Consider the following 13,447-nt stretch of genomic DNA (forward strand, 5'->3'; position numbering starts at 1 on the left):
ATGTCCTTGACCTCATTTTCATGGTTCAGTGACCACTTGAAAAAAAAGTTCAAATTTTTTGTAATGTTGAATTCTCTCTTATTATAAGTAACAGGATAACTATATTTCATATGTGCGTACCTTGCAAGGTCCTCGTGTCTGTCAGACAGTTTTCACTTGACCTCGACCTCATTTCATGGATCAGTGAACAAGGTTAAGTTTTGGTGGTCAAGTCCATATCTCAGATACTATAAGCAATATGTCTAGTATATTCGGTGTATGGAAGGACTGTAAGGTGTACATGTCCAACTGGCAGGTGTCATCTGACCTTGACCTCATTTTCATGGTTCAGTGGTTATAGTTAAGTTTTTGTGTTTTGGTCTGTTTCTCTCATACTTTATGCAATAGGTCTACTATATTTGTTGTATGGAATGATTGAAAGATGTACATGTCTAGCGGGCAGATGTCATCTGACCTTGACCTCATTTTCATGGTTCAGTTGTTATAGTTAAGTTTTTGTGTTTTGGTCTGTTTTTCTCATACTTTATGCAATAGGTTTACTATATTTGTTGTATGGAATGATTGTAAGGTGTACATGTCTAGCGGGCAGATGTCATCTGACCTTGACCTCATTTTCATGGTTCAATGGTCAAAGTTCAGTTTTTGAGTTTTGATCTTTTTGTCTAATACTATATGTCATAGGTCAACTATATTTTCTGTATGGAAATATTTTATGATCTCTATGTCAGTCGTGCAGGTTTTATTTGACCTTGCCCTGGTTTTCAAGGTTCATTGCTCAGTGTTAAGTTTTTGTGTTTTGGTCTATTTTCTTAAACTATAAGCAATAGGTCAACTATATTTGTTGTATGGAAGCATTGTTAGCTGTACATGTCTGCCTGGCATATGGTTCAACTGACCTTGACCTCATTTTCATGATTCATGTTAAGTCTATGTGACAGTCGTAATAAAGCTTTAGATTTAGGAGTATCAACATAATATCAATGATTAGTAAAGAAGGCGAGACATTTCTGTGTGTGCACTCTTGTTAGAATAAATGTGTTTAGTTCCGATGCAAAGACCTTATCAGTGACTCAATATTAATGCCAAAATATGCAATCTTTAAAGACTTGACAACAGTATCGTAATTATATCCCTTCTTAATAAGTCTATTCAAAGGTTTTGTAAGTTTCTGAGGGGAATACTGACACCTTTGTGCTTTATAAAGAATATTTCCATAAAAAAGTTGGATGTGAAATACCTGAACGTATTAGAAGTCTGCATGTTGAGCTATATTTACGAATGATGTCTTTATACCGATGATAAAATTTAGTAAATGTTTTGACTAGTTTGTGATATCGAAAACCCTGGTGTAATAATTTTTCAGTAATACATAAATTTCTCTCGTTAAAATCTAAAACATTGTTACATACACAAGCGAATCGTACAAGTTGAGATATATAAACACCGTAAGATGGTGACAAGGGAACGTCACCATCTAAAAACGGATAATTAGCGATAGGAAATGAAAAAAAATCAAAGACTTATTAACAGTTTGTCAAAAAAACTTTATAGATATGCAGGCCATACACAACAAATTATTAACCTCTTTGCAAAATTTGTAATATGGCGATTTTTTAAATGTGAATAGTTAACATTTGGATCATCTAGCATGTCTAGAGGCTGAGTGGCTAATAATATTTTTCTTTGACGTTAACTTTTCTGTGTTTTATATTATGGTTTGTATTTTATACTGACAGTTACTACTATTTACATAATTATATTGGGGATTCATTATTATTTGTGGATACTAATTTATGTGAATTATGTGTATACATGTCAACCACACATGTCAATGAAGTACACATTTGCAAAAATCACAAAAATAAAAAACATATGAAAATAATAATGTTCTTCAGATTGGGAAATTGGTACATAATGTACCCTTCTTAAGAGACAGGGGCATTAAGTGTAACCCTTAACTGCCCCTCTTTATATCTATCCCATTTTCAAAGCTTTAGCAGACACATTCATATGCTCAGACATATTCTTCTTTTATTTAGTTGCTAATATCAATCAAAAATTTGAAATAATTTTAATGCTTTTAAAATACCAAACAAAAATCTGATTCTGCACATGGCCAGGGATCTCCATGGATGAAAATTGAACGATGGACGAACTTTCACCATTACAAGCCGTATCTACACTGTAGATGATGGCATCACATTTTTCTTAAAGATTCTCTTTTTACCCATCTGAAAGGTTGAGGCCACTGTAAGTCTTGGCTAGTTTGTGAAAATTATGAACTCTTCAGAATTCTATAAATGGTTATTATACGACCGCAAAATTTGAAAAATTTTTCGTCGTATATTGCTATCACGTTGGCGTCGTCGTTGTCGTCGTCGTCCTGCGTCCGAATACTTTTAGTTTTCGCACTCTAACTTTAGTAAAAGTGAATGGAAATCTATGAAATTTTAACACAAGGTTTATGACCACAAAAGGAAGATTGGTATTGATTTTGGGAGTTTTGGTCCCAACATTTTAGGAATTAGGGGCCAAAAAGGGCCCAAATAAGCATTTTCTTGGTTTTCGCACTATAACTTTAGTTTAAGTTAATAGAAATCTATGAAATTTTGACACAAGGTTTATGACCACAAAAGAACGGTTGGGATTGATTTTGGGAGTTTAGGTTTCAACAGTTTAGGAATTAGGGGCCAAAAAAGGGCCCAAATAAGCATTATTCTTGGTTTTCGCACAATAACTTTAGTTTAAGTAAATAGAAATCAATGAAATTTAAACACAATGTTAATGACTACAAAAGGAAGGTTGGTATTGATTTTGGGAGTTTAGGTCCCAACAGTTTAGGAATTAGGGGCCAAAAAGGGACCCAAATAAGCATTTTTCTTGGTTTTCGCACCATAACGTTAGTATAAGTAAATAGAAATCTATGAAATTTAAACACAAGGTTTATGACCATAAAAGGAAGGTTGGTATTGATTTTGGGAGTTTTGGTCCCAACAGAATAAGGGGCCCAAAGGGTCCAAAATTAAACTTTGTTTGATTTCATCAAAATTGAATAATTGGGGTTCTTTGATATGCCGAATCTAACTGTCATGACTGTGTATGTAGATTCTTAACTTTTGGTCCCGTTTTCAAATTGGTCTACATTAAGGTCCAAAGGGTCCAAAATTAAACTTAGTTTGATTTTGACAAAAAATGAATCAGTTAGGTTATTTGATATGCTGAATCTAAAAATGTACTTAGATTTTTGATTATTGGCCCAGTTTTCAAGTTGGTCCAAATCGGGGTCCAAAATTAAACTTTGTTTGATTTCATCAAAAATTGAATAAATGGGGTTCTTTGATATACCAAATCTAACTGTGTATGTAGATTCTTCATTTTTGGTCCTGTTTTCAAATTGGTCTACACTAAAGTCCAAAGGGTCCAAAATTAAACTTAGTCTGATTTCAACAAAAATTGAAATCTTGGGGTTCTTTGATATGCTGAATCCAAAAATGTAATTAGATTTTTTATTATGGGCCCAGTTTTCAAGTTGGTCCAAATCAGGATCTAAAATTATTATATTAAGTATTGTGCAATAGCAAGTCTTTTCAATTGCACAGTATTGTGAAATAGCAAATTTTTTTAAATTAGAGTTATCTTTCTTTGTCCAGAATAGTAAGCAAGAAATATCTAATTGCAAAATATTGTGCAATAGCAAGATTTTTTTTTAATTTGAGTTATCTTTCTTTGTCCAGAATCAACTTAAATCTTTGTTATATACAATATACAATGTATATTCACTTTTTACTACCAACTGATAAATTATAATAAATAACATTCAGTGATAACAAGCAGTTTTTTTTACATCTTAATATTTTATGATGTATTTAAATGAGTAGTTATTGTTGCAAACTCCATTAGAAATTTTAATTGAGATTAGTTTTGGAATAAGGGAAAGGGGGATGTGATTAAAAAAATTGGGTTCAATTTTTCTCATTTGAAATTTCATAAATAAAAAAGAAAATTTCTTCAAACATTTTTATGCCCCACCTACGATAGTCTGTCCGTTTGTTCGTCCGTCCGTTCGTCCGTCCGTCTGTCCCGCTTCAGGTTAAAGTTTTTGGTCAAGGTAGTTTTTGATGAAGTTTAAGTCCAATCGACTTCAAACTTAGTACACATGTCCCCTACGATATGATCTTTCTAATTTTAATGCCAAATTAGAGTTTTTACCCCAATTTCACGGTCCACTGAACATGGAAAATGATAGTGCGAGTGGGGCATTCGTGTACTGAGGACACATTCTTGTTTTGAGAGGATTAGTATTCAACAGCATGAGAATTGCTCTAAGAGAAAACAAAAATTTTAAGTTCATTAGAACACATTCATTCTGTGTCAGAAACCTATGCTGTGTCAACTATTTAATCACAATCCAAATTTAGAGCTGAATCCAGCTTGAATGTTGTGTCCATACTTGCCCCAACCGTTCAGGGTTCAACCTCTGCTGTCGTATAAAGCTACACCCTGCGGAGCATCTGGTTAATAAAGGCAACAGTAGATTACTCAATTCAAAGTAATAAATATCAATCATACACAGCTTCTTTGGTGCCGGGCTGCCATACTTTTTGCGATGATTGTTTACATTTAGGACAACACAAAAATGCCTTTCATTTTCACACAAATCGTCAATTGAGAAAACGTTACAAAGCACAACGTGACGTTGTATAGACTAATTCTGTAAAAAGCGTCAACATCTATAGTTTGCCTGGTTAGCGCTGTGCCTTAGAAAGCCAGATCAAGCTAAATTTTGGGATCATTTCAACGAAGTTCTCAAGTATGTTCTCTGAAAAGCTCCAATTTAATTACTTACGTTTTCGAGAGAAAGGTATCATTTTACATTATAAACGTACAGAGCTAATGTATTTACCTACAGAACAATAGGAGCATCAGACAGGACAATCTCTGAAACTTTTCCATCACAATGAGTCTTCTGCTTAAAATATCTGTTGTTTATAGGTGGCGCCCCAGCTTAATAAAATAAAGTCTGTTCCGATAAAATATACGCAAAGTGTAATGTTGTCTAAAAATTGCTGTTTTGTTTGACAGGACGCAAATTTTATTTATTGTACATTGATCAATAAATATAATACCATGTAAAAATTCTTTAAATAATCATTTATTTTTGCATCTTATTTATTTCTAACTCAACCCAGTAATTCTATTTGCAATTGCGATAACAAGTGGCAATACAATACTAAATATTGTATGACAGCAGATCGTAGAATTAAGACGTTACTTTAGCGGACAGAGTGCCTACAGTAGTATACCAGTGTTCAAAAGTCATAAATCGATTGATAGAAAACAAACCGTGGTTACAAACTAAAACCGAGGGTAACACATCAACTATAAGAAGAAAACAAAGAAACAATCATTACTATTAATCTCATACTTTGTCCTCCTTTTAAGAAAGCAACATCTTTACAAAGTTGATTCAGTGTAAATACCAATAAACAATGCATAAAACTTTTATTATATACATGTACATACATGTACTTTACTAAATCATTTCCTATTTCCTGGTTTACAGTAAAACAGCTGGAACAATATGACTTCAGTTGTAAGGTTAAAAAACAAATAAGGGAAAATTATGTAAGATGAATATAAAGAAACTAATTTTTACGATGAAGGAAGAATTAAGGATAAATCTCCTTACAAGTTACTTCCTTAATTATTTCCTATTTTAAGAAGAAAATGATTATATTCTGATTGTTTGCTTGTCTGATCCTGATATTACATAATTCAGATATTTCCCTGCTTTATAGTGAAGCAATGATATATAGTTATTGTTATAATCCACTTCAAGGTTTAGCTGTGTTTCAGTCCCTCCATAAAAAGATGTTGCAACTACAAACCAGATACTGTGGATTCATTATTATTCGTCGGATACCAATTTTCGTGGATTTAGTGGGTACCGGAAAACCACGAATTTAAATATTCAACGAATTGCAAATTTTCTAAAGGAATATATGTATACTTTGTCAAAACCACGAAATTAAACATCCACGAATAAGCAAGTTTTCCTCAAACCACGAAAATTGGTACCCACGAAAATAAATGAATCCACAGTAGCTAGAGCAGTCCCTCCGTCCTATAAACCAGATAGCTAGAGCAGTCCCTCCGTCCTTTAAAAAGATGTAACATATTTCTCAGAAACTATAAACCAGCTGATCGATTGTTTTTAGCTTTATGTAAACATCATTAAGGTCAAGGTTCAATCTTTTCTATAGATTTGCATTACAATACTATAAAGGGGGTCATGGATGGTTGATCAGTTAAAAAATCCTATTAAACTCCGTAATTTTGTTGTAGAAACTAGAAACTATTGTCATTTACAAGATAATGGTAACCAGTTTTTCCCATGTGACCTTCAGCTCACTTGAAAAGCCTTTATAATATACTGGTAACCAGATTGTCCCATATGACCTTCAGGTCAATTAGAAAAGCCTTTATTATATCGGATACATATCAGGACTATAAATTATTGCTTATTCATCCATTGTATACCAGACATATTGTTTTACTCTTTGGTATTTTGTTAATTAGATATTTGATATAGTAATTGTTAATAGATTTGAAATACGATGGTGTGTGGGAAGGCTTGCAGGTGCTTGTGATAATATTGAACTATGTCACATAGTAATGTCACCTTCAAAAAATTAGAATAACCATTGGTGAACCATTGACATTCACAATTCATTTATTGAACAATAGAGAAAGCTAAGGTCATGTAATGAATACTAGGTCATTTTGATATGACTTGCAGACTATTGAATTAAACTAGAAATTAAATATTGAGGTTAATTATTGAATTTTATAACCTAATTTAAAAAAGATGTACTTAAACTTATCTAGCACATTCTTATAGATATTTTGATTAATTTAGAATGTCCTCAGCATTAAGTCAGCTTATCTACATTAGAAATATAAAAATAAGTGTGGTATGATTGCCAATGAGACCACTCTCCACAAGAAACCAACTGATGTAGAAGTTAACATCTTGGAAAGCTCAGTCAAGTTATGTACTGAATGCTGTATCTTTATAAGTTTTATATAACTTGCAGCACAATTAAATAAAACTGGAACTGACCTTGGAAAGTTTATGACTAAGTTGAAACAAAAAAAAAATGGATGAACTTACAGTTACACTTAACTGGCATGTTTCATTTATGCTGATAGAAATTTGTTCAAAAGTTTTTAGAAAATCCCTCAATCTAAGACTTTTTGACGTTTTGTGAATATCCCTTTTTAGCTGACTAATGTATCTTATTAGGTTTTGAGAATGTCCATTTTTAGCTGACCTACATATCCTGTTAGGATGTGACATTGTCCACCATTAGCTGACCATCATATCCTTTTCTGTTTTGAGACTATCCCATAGCACTGATCATCAAGCTGACCTTATATGTTTTGAGAATGCCCCTAGCACTATATATAGCAGACCTATATATCAGTTATTGTTTTGAGATGTCCCCTAGTATTGTGACAGATGTCGGTGACTGTGACAAATCAATGAAATATAGGTTAAATCAATCTTAATGGATAGCATAATCTGATTTGAAAGATGTGGTTATTATTCATAGCTCAATGCAACTAGGATGAATAATTTGATTTTAATTTTGATTAAAGTTTAATTCGTTTTAGTCTGCTAAAAATTTAGTTTTTGTATTTTAGCATTTTTTTAAATTTAATTCATTTTTATATTGCAGATTGTGTTAAAGTACATGTTCTTAATTCATTGATACGTTTTTTTACTTTAAAATTTGATGAATCGTAGGCACTTGTGGTTTCAAAATTTACTTAATAGAAAACCAATGCTGAAGTGATGTATTTTAAATTGAGGTAATGTGTCATTCAGTCGTCATGTTATTTTGCAGTGTAGCACAAAGTGCAAACCCAGCTTCTAGCTTGTCAATGTTGGGAGAGTTTCAGATGTCATGCTTGGGAAACTGAGAACCTATTTGGTCAAATACATGTTTCTTTAGCTTTCTTCTTAGATCCCTGTAACTGCACAGACAGAATGCTCCTATGTTAACGTTGTGCATCTGATATCTTTGAATTTTGGCTGATTTTACTCTTGAAATTTAGCAAAAGTACAAAAGTCTGGAGCAATTTGTGTTACCGTCTCCAACTACAGCTGTCTGTCTGTATCTCTTTAATTTCATAACCAAAGATTCTTCACATACTAAAGTTTTGCACCTGCTACCATGACTTGGTTGAAGGAATTTTGATAATGTATCCATATATCCAGACTTGAAATATTTAGCAAAAGACTGGACCTATGTCATGTATGTTGTTAAATCAACTCATCTCACTGTTTTCAACCCAGATCCCTGATCATTGACAGAAAGACTGCACACATATTGCTGTTTTGCTCTTGCAAATATGGAACTCTAAGAGAATATTTTACACATTATGTGATAGCATTAGCTCTTTGATGCTTTATACCTTGTATTGTTTATATACAGATGCCTTATGTTTTGAAAATTGGGTCATTTATATCTCCATTGTCCCTGACCCTAATGGTTCTGCTACTGCTTAAAACAAATACTGATTATGATGAACTGTAATTAGTTGGTTCTTCATCTTTGCAAAATTTAATTTTTTGTGTTCTTATTTTTCAGTATGTAAAGTTAATTGTCACAAGCGATGTAAAAAGAATATAGCTAACACATGTGGTATTAATACACGAGAAATGTCTGTACGTTTAAAGGACCTCGGCATTATAAGTGACATTAATTCTCGGAAAAAGGTTAGTGTTATTTTATTACTCATGGATATTGGTTTCTTTTTTCAGTATGTAAAATTAATGTTCACAAACGATGTCAAAAGAATGTAGCAAACAATTGTGGTATAAATACACGAGAAATGGCAGAGATATTGTCCGAGCTAGGCATTACTACTGATAAACATGGCACTAAGAAAAAGGTTAGTTTGTGTGTTGTTCTAAAACACTTTTTGGTTCTTTTTCTCCAGTGTATTTAATGTCATGTAATTTCCAATCTATTCTGTCTTTTCCTAATTACACTTCAGTCTTCTTTTTATTTTCTTTACATATTTTTGTAATCCTCACATTTTAATGTTTTTTTTTATTTTTTTGGTAATTGTACACTTGTTTTATGTATATACATTTAATTTTAATATCGTGTGTTCAGTGATGGATAGCAAATGTTGTAAAAGTATCAATTATTTTCTTTTATTTGTTTATTTTGAAAATGTTAATTAATGAATAGATACCTTGCTTTACTCTGAGCAAAGAAATATGATAAGAAAAAAGAAAGGGGTTTTATTTGGTTAATGTAAAAGAGATAGAAACACAACATTTATCTTTTTTGTAAGCTAAGGATAATGGTTACTTGCCTGTCCTTGGTCAATTTCAGGTCAGAGTTTTACAATTTCATAATTGACTGTTAAGTGGGAAAAAAACAAGTTTACAAAACAAGGCTTTAAATAAGATGAATATTTATATAGAACCAGGTTATATTAAAAACAGTAAAAGAACTCACCTCAAGTATGGCAGTAAAGGTAAATTCTAACTCATATTATCTTTGCTAAAAATAGCTTTCAGCTTTTCTTAAAATAGCTAAATTTACCATGGATTGAGATCAACAATTGTTTTGAAGCAACTGAAATTGGCGCTTAGATTTTCTTAAAGCATTAAGGTTTTGGTCATTTGTAAACATTTTTACAAGAAAATAGGGTTTACATCCCAAAACCTGCTAAAGGGAGAGGGACAATTATTGCTGAAATGGGGTGCTGTGTGTTTTGCATGATCATAGGTGGTGACTTTACAAACCTGAGAACAGGAAGATGTTGGGCAAAATATTCTTATTCAATCACTGTATGAGGAGCGTACATTAAGTGTTACCCTTGACAGTCTGTATGTCTGTATGTCCCAAATTTGGTTTCTGGTCTCTTACTTTAAGTTGCCTTAACCAAATGGTATGAAACTGATACATAATATGTATTACCACAAAACATAGGTCAAGTTATAATTTCGGTGAGGTCAATGTTACTGTTATCAAGTTCTGCCCCTTAATCATATTATATGCAAGCAGGGGCATCATCATCTGTCTCCCATGAATGCGTTCTCCATTTATGTAGGGAAGATTGGATATACAACCAAGGACATGTTATAACAAATCAAATATTAAGCATTGCACTGAATTCCACCATTCAAAGTGCTTGTTGTCGAGCCTGCAACATTTGTTGCAGAAAGCTTGACATAGGGATAGTGATCCGGCGGCGGCGTTAGCTCACTTCTTAAAAGCTTTATATTTTAGAAGGTGGAAGACCTGGATGCTTCATGTTACGAAGTTTCCGTCAGTCACAGGTCCAATGTCTTTGACCTCATTTTCATGGTTCAGTGACCACTTCAAAAAAAAGTTCAATTTTTTTGTAATGTTGAATTCTCTCTTATTATAAGTAATAGGATAACTATATTTGATATGTGCGTACCTTGCAAGGTTCTCATGTTTGTCAGACAGTTTTCACTTGACCTCGACCTCATTTCATGGATCAGTGAACAAGGTTAAGTTTTGGTGGTCAAGTCCGTATCTCAGATACTATAAGCAAGAGGGTTAGTATATTTGGTGTATGGGGCCACAATTAAAAATATTTCAGTTTGCCCAAACCCGACCCATGATGACTGAGTGAGTGTGGGTAGGTAGGTAGGCAAATTCTTTTTTTTATTTTTTTTTTTTATTATTTTTCATCAGAATTTGCATGAAAATATTAAAAGATCTTAAAACAGTATATCTTTTTTTTTCCGTCAAACGTTTGTAGAGACAACCAAAAGCCATGAATTTAAAACCTCTATAAATAAATTAGTCTACTATATGATTTGTATCCTGAGATGTTTATAACCCTGACAATTGCTAACTGTGTGAAAGGGCTGGTGGATTTATGAAGTGATTTTCAACAGTTCCATCAACATGATGTTTGTGTAAAATAAATATCAGCTGATTATGCATGTTATGTAATGATTAAATTTGTTTGCAGTTTTTAAATCCTATTTCTATTAAAAATTAAATAGATTAAATGTCCTAAAATATTTATATGAGTTATTATCTACCATCCTTAGTTTGTGTCTTTTTTATGTTTTGAAAAAAAAATTACATTTTACATTATCACACAGGTAAACTAATTTGGCTATAAATAGATCAAATCATCTTCTGTAGAATCTCCAAACTAAAAACGTATTTGTTATGATTTTATTTCATTAAATAATCAAGTTTAATTTTTGAAAATAATCATTATTGATAAAATATAATTGCATAAAATTAACGTTTTCTGAAGACTATTTATTTTTAGGTCATGGTTCTAGAGGCTTCCTCACAAATTTGTATAAAAATCCAGTATGGCGTCTATAACATGTTTTTACTTTTGCACATGTGAAAAAAATATTTCTGACAAAAGTCAGATTTCTCTTGTCAAAAGGGATTTATATTTATATTGCAATAAATTATTCAGAAGGAGTTACATTCAGTTAAGATTATATTTCTGATTCTGTGAGCAATTATAGTTTTATCAAATTCTCCCAAACAGCAACGTACCGATCTTGTCTAATGAGACTTGTAAATTTGAACTATTTGAATAAAAGGGCATCTAATTTACATGATAAAGGAAGATTATAATTAAACACAACAATTTATCAAGCAATAATTCCTTTTTATTCAGTAAAAACAAAATCTTCTTGCAAGATAGTAAATTCGCAACTTCCAGATCCATTTCCTGTCAGAATAACATTGAAAATATTCGATTGCACATGGTTTTGAACAAATCTACCTGAATATTCTTATCAGATATTTGATAACACGATGAAATTAACATTGAGCATATAGGTAAGGGTTTGGTAGTACAGACAACTACAGCGTAAAAAAACTGTGCCACTTCACATGTTTTAATTCTTTACGTTCGTTAAATCAAAAGATAAAAACAGAGAACACCGAATATCGATTAACTGCGTCTCTTATACGCTTTCTTTTAATCTTATTCACAGTTACTTTCAAACGCAAAGACAACAAACATTAAGTTTTGTACGATAACGGAGCGGACCCAAAAAAAATCCGAAAAAAAAAATTTCTTCAAAAAAACGTCAAAAAAGAATTTGAGTCGGCGGGTTTATTTTGGGTCGGTCGCGTTTGGGCAAACATACAATCTTTTTATTCTGGCCTGGAAGGACTGTAAGGTGTACATGTCCAACTGGCAGGTGTCATCTGACCTTGACCTCATTTTCATGGATCAGTGGTTATAGTTAAATTTTTGTGTTTTGGTCTGTTTTTCTCATACTATATGCAATAGGTCTACTATATTTGTTGTATGGAAGGATTGTAAGGTGTACATGTCTAGCGGGCAGATGTCATGTGACCTTGACCTCATTTTCATGGTTCAGTGGTCAAAGTTAAGTTTTTGAGTTTTGGTCTTTTTATCTAATACTATATGCCATAGGTCAACTATATTTGGTGTATGGAAATATTTTATGATCTTTATGTCAGTCGCTCATGTTTTATTTGACCGTGACCTCATTTTCACAGTTCATTGCACAGTGTTAAGTTTTTGTGTTTTGGTCTATTTTTCTTAAACTGTAAGTAATGGGTCAACTATATATGTTGTATAGAAGCATTGTTAGCTGTACATGTCTGCCTGGCATGGTTCGTCTGACCTTGACCTCATTTTCAAGGTTCATTGGTCTTTGTTTAGTTATCTTGGTTAATGTTAAGTTTATGTGACAGTTGTAATAAAGCTTAGCTTCATACTTAGGACTATCAACATAATATCAATGTTTAGTATAGAAGGCGAAACATTTCGGAGTGTGCACTCTTGTTTTATATCTATATGCAAGATTTACAATAAATGATACACACCAATATACATTATATTTTGATAAAATTTAAATAATAAGTTTGCAAATTGAACCAATTTTGACTAATCCCACATTATAAGGGTCTCTAAACATGACATCTATGCATTTGTTTCACTGTGTACCAGATTCTTGCAAATAAACTTGCTTCATTACAAACTATGGTTCTGGAAACTAACAGGTTTTCATTGCTGTTACTTCAGATTCAACTCTTATCAGTAAAACAGCTGTTTAACATACATACTCTCTTTATACTGAGCTTATTCTTTTTGCAAGTGCTGTGAATTTACTTTGTATTTTACTGCAAGCTTTTGACAAAATGCTGGTTTGGTATTAAAAAAGACATCACATACATTTGTTAAGAGTTTTATTGGAACAAAGGGATAACATAATTTGTGTGTGTGTGTTTGTGTGTGTTTGTTCCAGAAACTGAACTTGGGTTTATCACTGATAGATTATGTAAAGACATTGATTATTGTGTTTTATTATGCAGTGCAACAGAAGAAGTTGTACAATAAAAAAAAATAATTTCATGAGTGATTTTAATTCATA

General features: G+C 32.2%; 1 protein-coding gene across 8 annotated transcripts in view; it reads left to right on the forward strand.

Annotated features, from left to right (window-relative positions):
- The window catches only part of LOC143069485 (calcium-independent protein kinase C-like), a 51,999-nt gene that overhangs the window by 23,261 nt on the left and 15,291 nt on the right, over window positions 1–13,447 (forward strand). For 5 of the 8 annotated variants that reach the window (XR_012976412.1, XR_012976413.1, XR_012976414.1 and 2 more), the window contains exons 7-8: window positions 8,831–8,961; window positions 9,505–9,558. Coding sequence is in view for 5 of the 8 variants with exons in the window: in XM_076244148.1 (XP_076100263.1) it covers window positions 8,831–8,961; window positions 9,505–9,558 (185 nt within the window). In the remaining 3 variants the exon portion in view is untranslated. Of the gene's footprint in view, window positions 1–8,657; window positions 8,786–8,830; window positions 8,962–9,504; window positions 9,559–13,447 lie in introns of all 8 variants that reach the window. The other 3 variants (XM_076244149.1, XM_076244153.1, XM_076244152.1) reach the window with 3 other exon arrangements.

This window comes from Mytilus galloprovincialis, chromosome 3 (genome assembly GCF_965363235.1).
Source record: "Mytilus galloprovincialis chromosome 3, xbMytGall1.hap1.1, whole genome shotgun sequence".
Classification (NCBI taxonomy): domain Eukaryota; kingdom Metazoa; phylum Mollusca; class Bivalvia; order Mytilida; family Mytilidae; genus Mytilus; species Mytilus galloprovincialis.